Below are 16,457 nucleotides of genomic sequence, written 5' to 3'. Positions count from 1 at the left end.
AAATAAATAAATCTTAAAAAAAAAATTCAGTTCTATCTAATCCGGCTTTTAGAGCTAGCTACCCAATACAGTAGCCACTGGCCACATGTGGCCTTTCACATTAAGACGAAAGACTTAAGATGTATAGGAAATGTTCATAGCCACATTTCAAACCCTCAGTGGGCACATGCGGCTAATAGCTATCAAATTAGGGGGCACAGATATGGAATATTATCATTGCAGAGGATTTAGAACTCTGCTCTAGAGTGAGGGTATCGGCAGGAATAAGAAGTATCCCTGGGTTGGTGTCCATGATATTTATTATTTTTCATCTTTCACACTGGAAAAACAAACTCAGATGGTGATGGGGGTAAAAGCCACACTTGATTAGGGGCCTCAATATACACAAGCATCCCAGACACCAGTCCAGGGGATGTCAACTGCATTCTTTTCCACATACCACAGCCCACTTGTAAGGTGATAAGGTATGTCAACCGCAGAGCAATTTTAGTGACACTTTTGCTAGCAAAATGAGTATTACCTAACCAAATCCTGGTACTCTACGCAAAAGGCTGAAATCTCTCTAGGTCCTCCCATATTGTTGCAACTAGAATTGTTGAGTCACTATATTGTAGACCTGAAACTAATACAACATTGGTTAATGGTTAACTCTACTGGAATTTTTTTAAAGCAGAAATCTTTTGTAAGGATATACAGCATTAAAGCTTTGCTAACCAATTGGCAGTTTTGTTTTTGTGCCACAGAGTAGTTGCCTCTGGTCAAACTGGAATCTCAACTGGGGTCCAGGCAATCCAAGTTTGTGAATGGCGGGGAAGGGGACACCAAATTACACAAACTGTTCAGTTTCACTTTGAATTAATCCAATCAATTGTTAATTAAGACTGGTCCCTAATAATCTACTTTGTCAACAGGGGGCCCTCATGAGTTACCATCGCTGCAGGAATCTCAAACTCCTTACAAACCAAAACATTGGCAACCAGTCCTTTGGCACCTGTTTTATTTTTCTTTTACCTACAACATTTTAAATAAAGTATTAGCCCACTTTAAATGTACTGTCCTTATGATCAATTTTCACGTTTCTCCCATAAAGGAGCCCGTATGATCATTTCATCTGCTCAGGTGCATGTGCCCCATTTGGACTGCTGAGCCATGCTGGAGGAATGGGCACTCTGCCTAGCTCAGCTATAAATTCATGGGCCCCAGACCCGAGTTGAGGTGGGGTGTGTGTCAGTGCTTCCAGACCATCCCTCTGCTTCCCTAGTCAACACCTCTGTTATTCTTCATACATCAGACATTTTAATACTCTGCTTAGATCTCTGACCTTCCACCTTCTCCTCCCTTAGCAGATGGTCTTGCCTCTGACTTCAGAGGCTATTGAAGCCATCAGACAAGAATTTAAGTTTCCTACCTGCAACCCTACACATTTACCTATGAGGTAGGCACCTTTCTAAATCAACTCTTCTTCCCCACAGGGTCCTCTTTCTCTCCTCTTCTTTATAGTCAAATAGCTTAAGGCTCATCTAAACCTACCCTCTCCACTTGCCCTGGACCTCGGTTTAGATTCCAGTTTGACCGGGTCATTGAAGTTAGCCTCATCATAAGATCCCAAACTACCTCTTTGTTGCTAAAAGTCAATAGGTGCATTTTTGTCATGATCTTACTTAACCTTTGCAGAGTATTTGGATTTATTTACCCTTTGCTCATTCTTGAAACACTTTCTTTTCTTTTTAAAGACTTGTATTTATTTATTCATGAGAGACACAGAGAGGCAGAGACATAGGCAGAGGAGAAGCAGGCTCCCTGTGGGGAGCCAGTGTGGGACTCAATCCCAGGACTCTGGGATCACGACCTGAGCCAAAGGCAGACCCTCTACCACTAAGCCACCCAGGTGCCCCTGAAATGCTATTTTCCTTAGGCTTCCATGGCAGCATATGCAAGTGCTCTTTTTCCTGAGTTTTTGGCTGATCGTTAATCTCTTTCATTGTACTAAATACACAGAACACAAATTTTACCATTTTCACCATTTAAGTGTATAATTCAGTGGTGTTAAGTACATGGACACTGTTGTACCACCATAAATCAGCAGCCATCTCCAGAATAGTTTTCAATTACAAAACTAAAATTCTATACCCATTGAATAACTCACCAGCTCGCTCTCTCTCCCCAGCCCCTGAAAAACACCATCCTACTTTCTCCTTCCATGCATTTTATTCCAGGTGTCCCATAAGTGGAGCCACACAGTATTGCTTTCTGTGACTGATACTTCCTTTAACATTAGATCTTCATGTTTTATCCATGTAGTAGCATGTAATGGTGTTTACCTCAAGGCACAAGAATATTTCATTGTCGTATACACTATGCTTTGTTTATCCCTTTATCCATAGATGGGCACACTTGGGTTCCTTCTACCTTTTGGCCATTGTCCATATTGTTGCTATGGAAATGGGTATATTCTTTTTCTTAATCTGCCTCTTAAATATTGGTGATCTTTAAGGTTCTACTCTACCTTAAAGGTTCTAATTATAGGTTCTAATTGTACCTATACTCAAGGCTTACAGCTAATAGGCTAGTGACTCCCACAGTTGTATTTGTGGTTTATTTTCTCTTTTGGGGTTCAGATTCCAAATCCCCATATACACCCTTTTAGATGTCACAGGCACCCTAAACTCAATGTGTTCAATACAACGCTTTGGGTTCTTTCTATCACACACGTAATGTTCTGTTCCCACGTGTTTCCTATCTCAGTATACCAGATATCATTCAAACCTCCCACTTGTACCAGGCATCTGGGCATTACCCTATCACACCACTGCCACTGGCAGATCTTCCAGGGAGCCCACTCAGTTTCATGGTTACCAGGTGACTATTTCTCATCATGGCACCTCTGATTGGGGTCCCTAAGAGCTGGTCTGTACTTCTGCAAAGACCTCTCTTCTTTAGGCTCCTCTTCAAAATACTAACCCTGCACTCTATTCCCCAGAGCTTACCTTATTTTTCTTCTCAGCACTGATACAGCACTTACCACATAGCAAGCATTCAATGCACATGTCAAAGAGTTAACCCCTGACCTCTCCCTTACCCGATCCTGTCTAGCCCACCTTCTAACTGGTCTTCAAATCCACCGACCTCTCTACCCCAGCTGTCACCACCTTCACCAGATGCTCAGCATCTTTCACTTTCCCCTCTCCTCTCCTCTTATCCCTCTCCATCACTGTCCACAGCTGCTAGAGGGACCATTTTAAGACCTGGAACTGCAACTTGGCAATTGACTTACAGCACTTCAACCATCACTTTCAGAATACCACCCAAAGGTCTTTACTGGCCTGCCAAGGCCCTTCCTGATCTGTCTCTCTAGCCCCGTTTTCATGCCTCCCTTGATGCTGCAGCTCATTACTGAACCTCTTTCAATTTAGCCAATATGCCAGATGCTTCTTTTATTTCCTTTCCGGGTCTTTGAAGAGGCTGCTACTCTTTTTGCCTAAAGAGCTCTCCCTTTTCTCTAGTTCCCTTTCTCAACACCTGCTGGCTGGCTCCTCCTTTTCCTTCAGGTCTCAGAGGAGAGGTCCCTGCCCTTGGAAGCCTCATCTGACCTCCCTGCACCAGTTGGAGCTTTGCTCTCATTGCTAGGGGTTCCCATGGCATCCTTTACTTCTCCCAACATAGTGCTTAGCACCCTGTAGTAGATTGCCAGTTGCATCAGTGTTCCCTACAGTGGGCCATAGCTCCAGCAGGGTAGAGATCCTCTCTTGCCCAAAATGTACCCTCTGCATTTGCACAATGATGGGGCCATGGTCAAAGTTTAATACTTAATACATAATTTTTAAAAATTGACCCAAGACATTTCAAATACACAGATAAGTAGAAAAAAACCTGTATAATAGCATAATATATATTTATACCCATAGCTAGATTTTAAATTGTTAATATTTAGCTATATTTTCTTCATTGAGTCATCTCCATATTTTACATATTTTAGAGTAGATAACAGAAAATTTCTAAGTCTTACCCACATCCAGAGACTATATGAAATAAGCTACTGAAGGATAAAGAACCATGAACAAAAACCTCTAAATTGCTACTTATGCATAAATTCAGAAATGAGAATATTAAGTTCTATACCAGATACTTATATAAATGTATTCTCATTCCACCATTTAATTTTCATAAGTTTTATAGGGTAACCTCATTAATAAACAAAAGGAACCCTGTGAAGAACCTATAGATCTAGGAAAGAAGGAGAAAGAAAAACACTTGCTGAGTACCTGCAATGTATCCAATACTTATGTTACCTCCAATTATTTTACAACTCAACAGGTAAAAACTCAATGTGGCCAAGTTATTTGCCTGGATCCTAAAGGAGAAAAATGAGATGTAGGAACTTTTTCCATATTTCCCTCTGTTTCTACCACTCATCTATTCATTACTATTTAAAATTTTAATTTGAAAATAAAAATTTAAGAAGTTTGTTGGTGGTTGTCTGAGCTGGGTTAAAATACATATTGCATCTATATGCACAAAAAATAATGTGTAGGCTAATTCTCTTTTTAGTTCTTATCACAGGGAAAATTCTAGAAATGAGCACAGAATAGGCAGGAAGTGAATCAGGAGCCAGGGTTCTGGTGCTATGGCTTGTTCACCAAACATCTGATGGTTGGCTAGTCAACTCTCCTCACTCAAGAACATTCACCTTTAAAATGGGTCAGTTGGATTAGATTGAGGTTCCTTCCAGCTGTTTGAAAAACAACACACAGAAGAAAACCTGTAATTCTTGGTGATTTGCTTCAGTCATCAAGGAGTCAGGGCTAGGATGCAGGTCTTACTGATGATCCCAGCCCTGGCATGCTCACTGAATATAATCCAGGGGCGAGGGGGCTGTAAATATAGGCAAATTTTAATTAGAATGTTGGTCAGCCAACTAGAATAACCTTCAAACTTACAGAATCAGATCTCCCACAGATTCTGATATAACTAATGAGGAAAACTATATCAAAAGAAGAGCCATGAAAACGCCCCTTTGAAAGAGGGTCCTGGCTTTATCCCTACCCCCATGTATCCTCTGCTAGACAAGCTATCCTACTTAACATACTTTTCTTTTTAAAGCAGTCAATTCCATTAGATGCTAAGCTTTAAGATCTCTGTCTTGTTTACCTTTATAACGTAGCTTTTAGCATAGCACCTGGCATATAGTTAGCTATTGATACATGTTTATGGAATGAATAGCAAATCTTACCACCTGAATGTTCCAATACAACTTACCTCCAAGGTTCAGCTCAGATGCCATCTCTACCCCACCCTGCCAATGCCTCTCAAACTCCCAACATATTTTTCTGTATTTCTCCTATGGTGTATCTCATTTTGTATACAGTTATAGATGTTATATATATTATATCTATCTTAGCTTCCCAATAAGGTTAAACTCAGAAGCTATCTTCTATTCATCATGGAATCCCTACAATACATAGTTTAGAGCAGACACTCACTCAATAAAGGTTTGTGGTAAAAGCCTATCATTTATATATATATATATATATATATATATATATACATACATACACACATACATACACACCAAAGCAATTAGGACAGTCTTCATGTATAGGAGACACTCAGTAAACATTATTGAATTAAATGCTATTTCTGATCAAGTTGTGGTAAGGCTAGTCCTCTCAGATTACAAATATTTGTGAGGGACTCCAAACCATTTGGGAAGAAATACCATAAACCAGATTAAAAGTCATGAGAATGGCTATTATATCTTTGAATAATCCATTTCTGGGATTTTGTACTAAGGAAATAGATGGAAAAATACAAATTGGACTGAACCAAACCAATAGCAACAAAACTGGAGGGTACTATGACACATTGATATAATACCATTCTACTCTAAGAAGAATTCTGAAGATTCTTGAAAGAGGTTTGTGACTAATGCTAAGTAAAACACAGATCACAGCCAGTATAAAAAAATAGAAATACTTGTGAGACAAGCAAATATACAAATCATTGAACAGTTATTTTGGGACAGTGTTATGGGTCACTTTCTTCTTTCCTTTAAATGTACCGCTTTAGGGATGCTTGGGTAGCTCAGTGGTTGAGCATCTGCCTTCGGCTCAAGACAAGATCCCAGGTCTGGGGATCGAGTCCCGCATCGGGCTCCCTGCATGTAGCCTGCTTCTCCCTCTGCCTGTGTCTCTGCCTCTCTCTCTCTGTGTGTATGTCTCTCACGAATAAATAAATAATCTTTAAAAAAATACCATTTTTATAAAAATTTGATATTGTCAACATTTGATATAGCCAACATATTTCCTTCATGTAGCTATGTTTTCCATAGACAGTGAGGACCAAAGTATAAAGTTAAATTGTCTACTAAATAGCTATTGCTCCAGGACTTAACTCTAGGATTCAAGTGATATCTCAAAAGGGAGGCTATTCTAGGACATGAGGTATAAAGGTACAGGCACGGTATACAGAGTGCAGAAATAGATCTGGATACGGAGCAAGCCCCTAGACTTAGCCAACGATGCTCAGGAACCACACAACTGAGATTAGTCACTCAAGCAACTGTCAATACCAGTCTCTTAGAGGGTTAAGCAAGGAGGCTGCAATCTAGAAGGGATAGGAAGAGAAAGAAGATTTAAGGATGGCTGTCTTCTTTGTAAAAGGATAGGAAAGGTAGAGAATTAGCTCACAAGATTCTGTAAACTATGGCCTGCTAGCCAAATGCCACCTACTGCCCGTTTTTGTAAATAAGGTTTTATTGAAACACAGCCAAGCCCATTAATGTATGTATTTCTATGGTGATTTCCACACTACAGTGACTTGAAGGGTTGTGATAGTGACTGTATGGCCCGCAAAGTAGAAAATATTCATGACGTGGCTCTTTACAGAAAAGGGAGCATTTGTCCAGTAGTCCTAGATATAAGGAGGTTTATAAACAGACTCCCTATTAAGGTATTAGGCCACCTTCCTCTATTACTTTTTCTTTGAATGTACCTGCCTAGAAGGCAGGCAACCGTAGAATTTATCATCCACATGAAGATACTTTTAAGGGTGAAAGGGGGTGCTTATGAGACTATATTCTAAGACAATGGAAGTACACCAGGACTATCCCAGACACATAGACACCTTACCAGAAGGGCTAGTAACACAAGAGCAGGTTTCAAAGGGCACCCAAGGTCTGTTTTTAGGTGTACAAAGCAAGCTTAGGTGTCTCTCCTTGGTTCTTTCTATTTTAATTGCTCTCAGATGCCTTCCTATACCCCTCTTTCCCAGCTCTGGTCTTTGAAAAGTCCAGCTGTTTGGACACCATTCAAGGTTCAGGATCTTCATTCTCATTAGAGCAAAAGGAGAAAAGTTTAATCATCCCATTTAAGTAAGTTATTTCAAATCAGTACAAGTATTTTAAATCTGCAAATTTCACTTGGTTTGAATATGAAGACAACTCCTTAAAATGCTATTCTTTAGAATTTTAGCTTTTTATTCTCATTTTAAAAATTACCATTAATCATAGCATTTATCTCCATGAAACCCCAAGCTAAATATAGTATATTATCCGTTGATTTGAACTTTTAATACGGACTGTTAAGAGAATTACTTAAGAATAAAGTTTCTCGTTTTATCATCCCAGAATGAAAAACAAAACACAACATATACTCCCTTACTTTTCTTTTCTGTAAAAACTTTTGATATTGTGGGGAAAGAAGTAAAACTGAAGATGTTTAGAATACCTTTGGTAAAATCTACGATGTTTTACTCTGAGACTATTCTCTGAACAATAGTAGCTCTTAGCTTTGAAACCTCCGTGGATGGCTTTCCAAATATTGCCATCTGGTGGAATTTCAGTTAATTGTTCCTTTGTTCTAGGGAGCTGCTGGAGGTGAATGAACCTTGAAAGCATTAGAGAGAGAGATTAAGAATACCAGAAGGAAAGAAATGAAGGTCAAATTATTGCATTTCAAACACAAAACCAAAACTGACAAAAATAAGTGAGGCTTTGTGAGTCTTTGTCTCCTTCCCAAATATGCTCTATCCTCTATCATAAAGTCTGAGCACCTGCCTGGATTTGTTTCATGATAAATGAAATAAAAAATCATTTGTCCACAAATAACACAAAATGTCCTGAGGTTACCTAACTACATCTTGGTATTCTCTCCCTCCACTTATCACTAATAATATCTCCAAAATTAAACTTTAATTGGCTTGACCATTTTTAGAGGAATTGCTGATAGCAGTTAATTAGCCCTTCATACACACGGGAAATGGAATATAGTTTGAAAAATAATGTTTAATGGAGCATGTTTACTGTAATACTTGCTTTAATTGTATGATGGAATTTTGAAAATAAGTTGTTTGAAAGGCATTAATACTTCAATGTAATCTGTAGACAAGGAATTCTACACCATTTTATATTTAAACCTTACCTTGAGCATCCAGGCTCTCTCCCTGGCTGTCGAGATGAACTGTACCGCTGAGAAGGGGGATACTGGGATAGTAAAAAAAAAAAAAGAAAGAAAGAAAGAAAGAATATTTAATAGGATGAAAACATAGAAGCAAAGAGTTATAACTGAGTTTGTTAGGTGTAGAAATGGAATGGAAAATTCAGTTGAAACACACACACAATGTCAAAATTCAGTTGGTTTTACCATAGGAGATTAAATTAGCCAAACAAGGGTTCTCAGTCTCTATTTTGGGTCAATTTTGAGGTTGATTATGGTTTGTGAATATTTAGTGTACTGTCAGTTTCATAAAAATAAAAGGTAAAACTTTTCTCCCTGATAGTCTGAAGTGATGAGAATTTATATATTAGCAGGCAACCCCAGGAAGGAGTGTCTCTAGTGGTATATCAAAGGCCAACATTAAGTATTAACTTCCCTAAACTTAGGTTTATTAGGTTTTATATCTTGTATCAACACAGTCTTATGCTTCTAGTCAGAAGATTTTTTTTAAATTTTTTTTTTATTATTATTATTTATTTATGAGAGTCACAGAGAGAGAGAGAGGCAGAGACACAGGCAGAGGGAGAAGCAGGCTCCATGCACCGGGAGCCCGATGCGGGATTCGATCCCGGGTCTCCAGGATTGCGCCCTGGGCCAAAGGCACGTGCCGAACCGCTGCGCCACCCAGGGATCCCTAGTCAGAAGATTTTTAAGAGGTTGGACATTTTAAACAATGCCAGGATCAAACTTCGGAAATATATATACCAACAAATGATAATTTACTTTATGTGAATTAGCTCTTGCTCCTCAAAACATGCTCTAAGTGATAAGTAAACTGAGGAAGGACAGATCCAGTTCTTGAGACTAAGAACTTTGCCTGAGCTCCAGGTTTTGAAGGTCCAGTGTTAAGGTGGGAAGTGGATGGTTCCTGGGGAGACAGCTTCTGGCTCAAGCAGATTCTGCTAAAAAAGACCCCAGATGCCTATGTGCAGGGGCCTTAATGGTCTTCCCACCAGCCCAAGAAACAAATGAGCAATGACTACTGCCTTCTACATATGCCCTCACCCTGAACATTACTCTTCTAAAATGGTCCTGGAACATAAAACACAAAAGCCTTTGATGTTTTTTTAAAAAAAATCAATTGCATAAAAATAAAGTATTTATGGCAGATCCAATGCTATGTGATCTTCAGAACTATGGAGATGTTGCTGGATGAAAAAAAATTTTTTTCCTTAAAGAACGAAGGGGGACATTTTATACCTTTTCTATAAGGGGAAGAGGAGATGGTAAAAAAAAATGTGAACAGCAAAATTGTAGGTACTGAGAGAAAGTAAAGGTGAGAGCTGATTTTTCAATGTTAATACTATTCAGTAAGAGCTCAAAAGTCATTTATAAAGTTGGTTTGTTTAAAAAAAAATTTAATATAGATGGTCCTAAGGACTCCTAATAGAACAGATGGAATTTCCTCACATTATTTTAGAGCAGAATTTAATTTCATGAGTATTTCACATCTTTCCATAATTTAATGAGTTGATTTAAAAAAAATCAGATAAGAAAAATCTGTTCCTAGCCATGTCATTTTCCTAAGTCCTTCAATCTTCCAGCAATTAACTGAATTATAATAAAATTTTCATTTGCCATCTTTAGCAAACTAGGACTCAGTAGCTAAATTACCAGGGGCAGTATTAGCCACCAAGCTAGGAAGAATACAGGATTCCTAGTTTATCTATGAACTAGAGAATTTGCCCTTAGAAAATTCAAGGCTACATACAATTGGCCTTTTTCTGTTGTCTGACAATGGTCCATTGGTCAACTTTCAACACCTGTAATGGATCAGTTTGAAGAATAGGATCGTTTACTGAAAACCCTTTGTTACCAGTCATTTCACATATTTTATTTAATCTTCAAAATCTTAATACAAACAAAGAAACAGAGGCTCAGAGTAGTAGAGCAAGTTGCCCATATTGTGCATCTAGAAAGTGACAATTTTTAAGAGGTCTGATGGACTCTAGCGTCTATTGCGTCTTTCATCTATATCATACCCACCATAAAAGCCAGGTCTTCTCTACAGTTTTAAAGTCCCTGCAGAGTCTTTGCTCTGATCCTGGCATTTAAGTGCTAGATAAGGCACAGCCTTAGAAGGGTAAAGACATAGGCTCCCCTACTGGTGGAGGTGGCAGGTAAGGCCATTTTTTCTGTGATGTTTGACAATAGCAAAACAGTTTCTGTCTATAAGTCTCACACTTTATATAAAAATTAAAAATGGGGCACAGCAAATGCTTGGGTGGCACAAGTCAGTTAAGTGGCCAGCTCTTGGTTTCCACCATTCAGGTCATGATCCTCAGGGTCATGAGATCGAGCCCATATCTGGCTCCATGCTCAGCACAGTGTCTGCTTGAAATTTTTTCTCCCTCTCCCTCTGCCCCTGCCATGTGTGCTTTCTCTCTCTCAAATAAATAAATCTTTAAATAAAAAAAAATGGAACATAGTATACATACAAAACTACAAAAAACATAGAAGATCTTTGAGACCTGGGTCCTGGCAAAGAGTCCTTAGCCTTAACACCAAAAACACAATCCATAAAAGGGATAGTTAAATAAATTGGACTTTATCAAAAGTAAGAACTTTTGTCCCTGTAAAGTAGATGTAAATATGAGGAATAAAGTAGGAGAAAATATTTGCAAACCACGTATCTGACAGAGGACTAGTTTCTAGAATATAAGAAGAGCTCTGAAAACTCAACAGTCTAAAAAAAAATCAGTTGGAAAGTAGGCAAAAGACATGAACAGACATTTAGCTGAAGAAGACATACAAATAGTCAATAAGCACATGAAATGACATTTAGAATCATTATCCATTATGCAGGTGAAAGTTAAAAACCATAACGAGATACCATTATACACTTAGCAGAATGGCAAAAATACAGACAATGTGAAACACTGATGAGGAACTAGAGCACTCATATTACTCATGAGGTTGTAGGATGGTTCTACTACTCTGGCAAACATTTGCCTTTCTTTAATTTTTTAACATACAACTACCATATAACCCACCAGTTGCACCTCTAGGCATTTTTCCAGAAAAATGAAAATTTATGTTTATAGCAGGTTTTTTAATTTTTAATTTTTTTATTTTAGCAGTAGCCAAAAATCAGACAACCCAGATGTCCTTCAGCACGTTAATGATTAAGCCAACTGAGGCATATCCTTTTACCATGGAATGCTACTTAGGAATAAAAAAGAACTACTGATACACACAACAACCTGGAACAATCTCCAGAGAATTATCCTGAGTGAAAAAAGCCAGTCCCAAAGGTCATACGCCACATGATTACATTTATCTAACAGTCTTGGAATAAGAAAACTGTAGAAATGGAACACACATTAATGGTTGCAGGAGTGGGGAGGGGAACAAGAGCAGAGTGATGGGGAGAGGAGATGATTATAAAAGGGGAACAGTAGGCATCCTTGTGATGGAAATGTTCTGTACCTTGAACATGTATCAATGTCAATATCCTGTTTGTGGTATTGTATTATAAATTTGCAAGATGTTACCACTGAGGGGGAGAAAGGACTCAAGGGTACATGAGAAAGCCCCATCTGGTTTCTTACAACTACACATTAACGTACAATGGTCTAAAAACAAAGTTTAATAAATAAAAAAAAAGATAGGACAACAACTACAATTAAGAATCTCTTATTTTCTGGGGATCCCTGGGTGGCTCAGCGGTTTAGTGCCTGCCTTCAGCTCAGGGCATGATCCTGGGGTCCCGGGATTGAGTCCCACATCAGGCTCCCTGCATGGAGCCTGCTTCTTTCTCTGCCTGTGTCTCTGCCTCTCTCTCTCTGTCTCTCATGAATAAATAAAATCTTAAAAAAAAAAAAAAAAAAGAATCTCTTATTTTCTTACTTTCCACAGAGGAAAAGCCCTGAGACAGCAAGCAGGATAGGGTTGGGAATTTGCCCTGCTTTGCACAGTTCCAAGAAAAAAAATTTCACCCAGGAGTCTAGCATTTGGGAAACCACTGCTGAGGATCTGCTGTCCAGTCTTGCCCATCTTAGAATTCTCCACTGCTATCCCCTTTCTTCCACATTAACCTTTCCAAACTTTCCTTAAAGGTCAAAATAGATACAAATACACTGAAAACCAGAAGTAACTTCTAAGTAGCAGTTAGAATACCTCTATATTTTAAAAATGATCTCTAATACCTTCCGGTCCGTGGTATGCAAGTGTTTCCCAAAATTCACATCCTTATTAGTCCAGGACTAGCATCTCATCCCATGGCTCTTATAGGTGAGGCAGGTGTTCTATATTTTAAACCGGGCCACACTAAAAGAGAGCGTAAACTGTAATCACCCACACACAAAGAGGAGCTTGCAGAGTCTTCCTTCACGTTAGGAAAAACCATGTTGACTTTTACTCTTCCTATTTTGAGCACAAGGCAGCGCCTCAGAAAGCCAACCGCTTTTCCTGGGCTTACTGGTTTTAACTGAAAAGACCAAGTATCTCTATTAGAGTAAGAGTTACCACATGGCCAAGCTCTTTAACAAAACACATTCTCTGTTGCTACAAAAGTCAATTTTCCCTCATCCTCTCGACCTTTCAAATCCTTTTTTAGAAATATTTTTTAAAAAAATTTTTGCTTTATCATTGCTTTATTTTTTAAAATTAAAATCCCATTAGCCAATATAAAGTACATACTTCATTTCAGACATAGGGTGCAATGTCAAATCCTCTTTCTTGGAGCAGACTTAGAATCCTGGCATCCCACATGTGGTACATAGAACATCTGTCCTAGCTTGAGAGCCAACCCGCCCCTCCAACTCTGCAACAAAGACTGTCTCCATATCTGGTGATACAGGCACCATAAGAGGCATCAGAATGAGGAAAGAGTTGTAAAGTTTTCCAGTCATACCCTACCATTGAAAGACGATCTGGCTCTGTCTTCAGTGCTGTGTATATTTAGTCAGCGAGCTTTCTGACCAATGCAAGGTTAGTGTTCTCCTCACCAAGAGATGGGAATCACTGCCTCTCTAGTTGCTCCCGGCTTTTCCAAGAAGGGAACCCCACTGGGATGTGAACTGAGGTTTTCCCTGTCAGGAGATGACTAAGCTATCTTTGGACCTTCAAAATAAGCTGTATGTTGAATTCCAAACTCCCTGTGGGTGCTTTCAGATATTGAATCACTCCAGTTATAGATCACATTCTTCAGTAGGGGAGGGCCACAGCTTTCTAGGAATAAAGCAGCTCCTAAGCATTCACAGAAGGTCACAAGGCTATTAATCCTTAGGCTGATCCCACTCCATATTAGCCTTCTGAAGGGCCCCAGCCTCCACCGAGCACCACCTCAATTAGTGGCCTCCGTTGGGTGGGTTGGGCTCAGGGCCTTCCCCAGGGCAGCAGAGGGAGGCCAAGAGTCTGCCCAGTTTAACTCCCCAGGGGGACTAGAGCTATGATTGCCGGGAAGCACAGAGCTGAGTACACACCAGGGAAACCAAAACCAAATGAGATTATCTGGCAAGTAAAGGAGGCCAAATTACACTGAATCTTGGGCACTCAGTGTGGTACAAATGCATTCCTCTCCTTAAACCAGACTACAAAATGACCCATATTTTATATTTAAGGGCTTTGAAAAATTATAGCTGGCTGATAAGGGGATTTTGATGGTATACATTAAGAAGGGTAATGATGTTATAAACTTCTTTTGGTCGTGTGATTTAGGCTTCTATAAAAATAAAGTATAATCCCCCCAAACCGTCTAAAGTCATAGCTATGATAAAATAGAAATTCAGTTATTTTCATACAAACTGAGCCTCATCCCCCTCTTAGAATCCTCCTTTATCCATCTGTTACTTGCCATGCGAACCAGGATTAAAATAATTTGAAACTGCCCTTTCTATTCTAGAAGAGAATATCCACAGTGCGAAAGGCACAAAAGTAAAATTAAAACAACTGACATGAGACAAACTGCATGAGAATACCACGTGCATTAATTCTGTGAACATTTTTAATAATTACGTAGCCTTTTATCAGTTTTTAATCAGAGTTCCTTGAAAATAGCTGGGATAGAAGAATGGCTCCTTTCCTCACAAGTATGACTCCACTGATAATGAAATGTAGCCAAATGTTCACGAAGCAGGAAAGTAGCACAGTGAATGGTATCAGGTTCCCTTTAAGAGCCCAGCGTCCAAATTTAGTGTTCAGGTTATAGTGGAAACAAAATCCTCACTTTACATGTATCCTCTCTTTATAGTCTTACTCCTGTGACTTCCAAAGAAGAAACACAGCAACAGATTAGAGGTGTTGAAAGGTTGATGGTGGACTTTGGCTGTGGCAAGAGGGTTGTTCAGACACCGGGTATCCAGGTTGCTACAATCTCCCTCAAAAGATGGATAACCACTGCCCAACTGCAGTGTTGTGTGGGAAGGTTTTCAAACATTTTCAGTAGTCTGTCAAAAGTGTTTAAGTAGATGGAATTTATTGAAATATGCAGGGTTATTTGCATAGCCTCTACCCCTAAATTTTCTGTTGGGACTACTGTGCATCCTAAAATGATCACATGATGACCACCAGCACTGTTTTTGGAAACCTGCGGTGGGGGTCTTATGGAGGAGCCCCAGTTACAAAGTGTTTGGGGGCTGGATCAGTAATTACTTGATGGGGAAATTTATGCTGAATTCCACTGAACTGGGAAATCATCTAGTGATACAAAAGCACCAATTATGTTGTCAGGGATAAAACTTGGGTGGGGGGATGGGAACAAAACCCCAATCTATTATGGGAAACAAATCCAGGCAGCCTGGCATCAGGACTGGCAACTGATGGCCACCTGAACTGCTCTTTCCACAATGGCTCTGTGGTTCGTGGAAGAGACATTATAAGCAATCTGTGCACTTTAAGATTTGTTGAACATCAGCAGCACTTCACACTCCTTGGTGCTGTGGACTAGAGACTTCTGAAAGCCACTGGGTAGCATGTGCTCTGTTTTCTTGCTGCTCCGTTGGGCATCAAGATCTGACCCTTGGTGGTTGAGCACCTGACCTTTGGTGGCTCAGTGGTTGAGCATCTACCTTTGGCTCAGGTTGTGATCCCAGGGCACTGGGATTGAGTCCTGCATAAGGCTCCCCACGGGGAGCCAGTTTTTCCCTCTGCCTCTCTATGTCTCTTGTGAATAAATAAAATCTTAAAAAAAAAAGATCTGAATCTTGAACTTTCTGTGCACCCTATCATCAGGGCCTGAGTTTCCCCAGTTGTGTTCAATTTTTTACACATCAGTCTGACTGGTGTTGGATAAATTGCTTGACCCTCTTTTAAAGGATCCTGGAGTTCTATTTGCCAACATACATCACCCAGTGCTCAAACAAAATCCAATTAAAAAAATATACAAAAAAAAAATTTCTTAAAAAAAAAAAAAAAAAGGATCCTGGGCTTCACCAGAGATCTGAGGGCAGCCACGATGCCAAATAGGAGATGACTGCCCACCCTGCCAGCAGCACCGAGGTGGAGTATAGCTCTTCCTTTTGTAAAATTATTTCACCTAGATCTTGAAATCTTAATTCTTTCTCCACAGGTTCACTGTGTGTGCCTTTTAGCTAGCTGTCTTTTGTACCTTTGTCTTCCTTAGGAACTCTCATCTGATACGGGGTTAGAGAGCCATCTAATTTTTTCCCAGATGATGCCCCCCTCATTCTCTGCCTTCCAAGGAGCCTTTTTAGACACTGCCTCCTGATCATCCCACTCTCCACTGCAAAGAAATTAAATACTAAGGAATATATTTTGTCTATTAGGGTTGAGCTTTAGAGGGCCACACACCACAACATCCAAATTTTGTCCCCACTAAGAGCACTTGCTCCAAACCAATTGAATAAACACATCATGGAGCATCTGTGGACTGAGATGTAGGGATATAACAATGAGTGAGGTGGGCCTTGCCCTCCTATTCATCCCCAAACCCTTTTTTTTGGCATAACCCCAGGAAATAAAGAGAATAATTAATCATGGGAGCTTGCTTATTGTAGGAGATCA

At 39.5% G+C, this 16,457-nt stretch overlaps 1 protein-coding gene across 5 annotated transcripts in view; it reads right to left on the bottom strand.

Annotated features, from left to right (window-relative positions):
- MAPRE2 (microtubule associated protein RP/EB family member 2) overlaps positions 1-16,457 on the bottom strand; it is a 157,119-nt gene that overhangs the window by 117,285 nt on the left and 23,377 nt on the right. For 3 of the 5 annotated variants that reach the window (XM_025996966.2, XM_072732190.1, XM_072732191.1), the window contains one exon: positions 8,418-8,479. The exons of 1 other annotated variant lie outside the window; for it this stretch is intronic. Coding sequence is in view for 1 of the 4 variants with exons in the window: in XM_072732190.1 (XP_072588291.1) it covers positions 8,418-8,479 (62 nt within the window). In the remaining 3 variants the exon portion in view is untranslated. Of the gene's footprint in view, positions 1-8,417; positions 8,480-12,640; positions 12,762-13,352; positions 13,511-16,457 lie in introns of those variants that run through there. One more of the 5 variants, XM_072732192.1, reaches the window with a different exon arrangement.

The sequence above is a fragment of the Vulpes vulpes genome, chromosome 13 (genome assembly GCF_048418805.1).
Source record: "Vulpes vulpes isolate BD-2025 chromosome 13, VulVul3, whole genome shotgun sequence".
In the NCBI taxonomy this organism is placed as follows: Eukaryota; Metazoa; Chordata; class Mammalia; order Carnivora; family Canidae; genus Vulpes; species Vulpes vulpes.
This window is presented reverse-complemented; position numbering and strand designations above follow the sequence as displayed.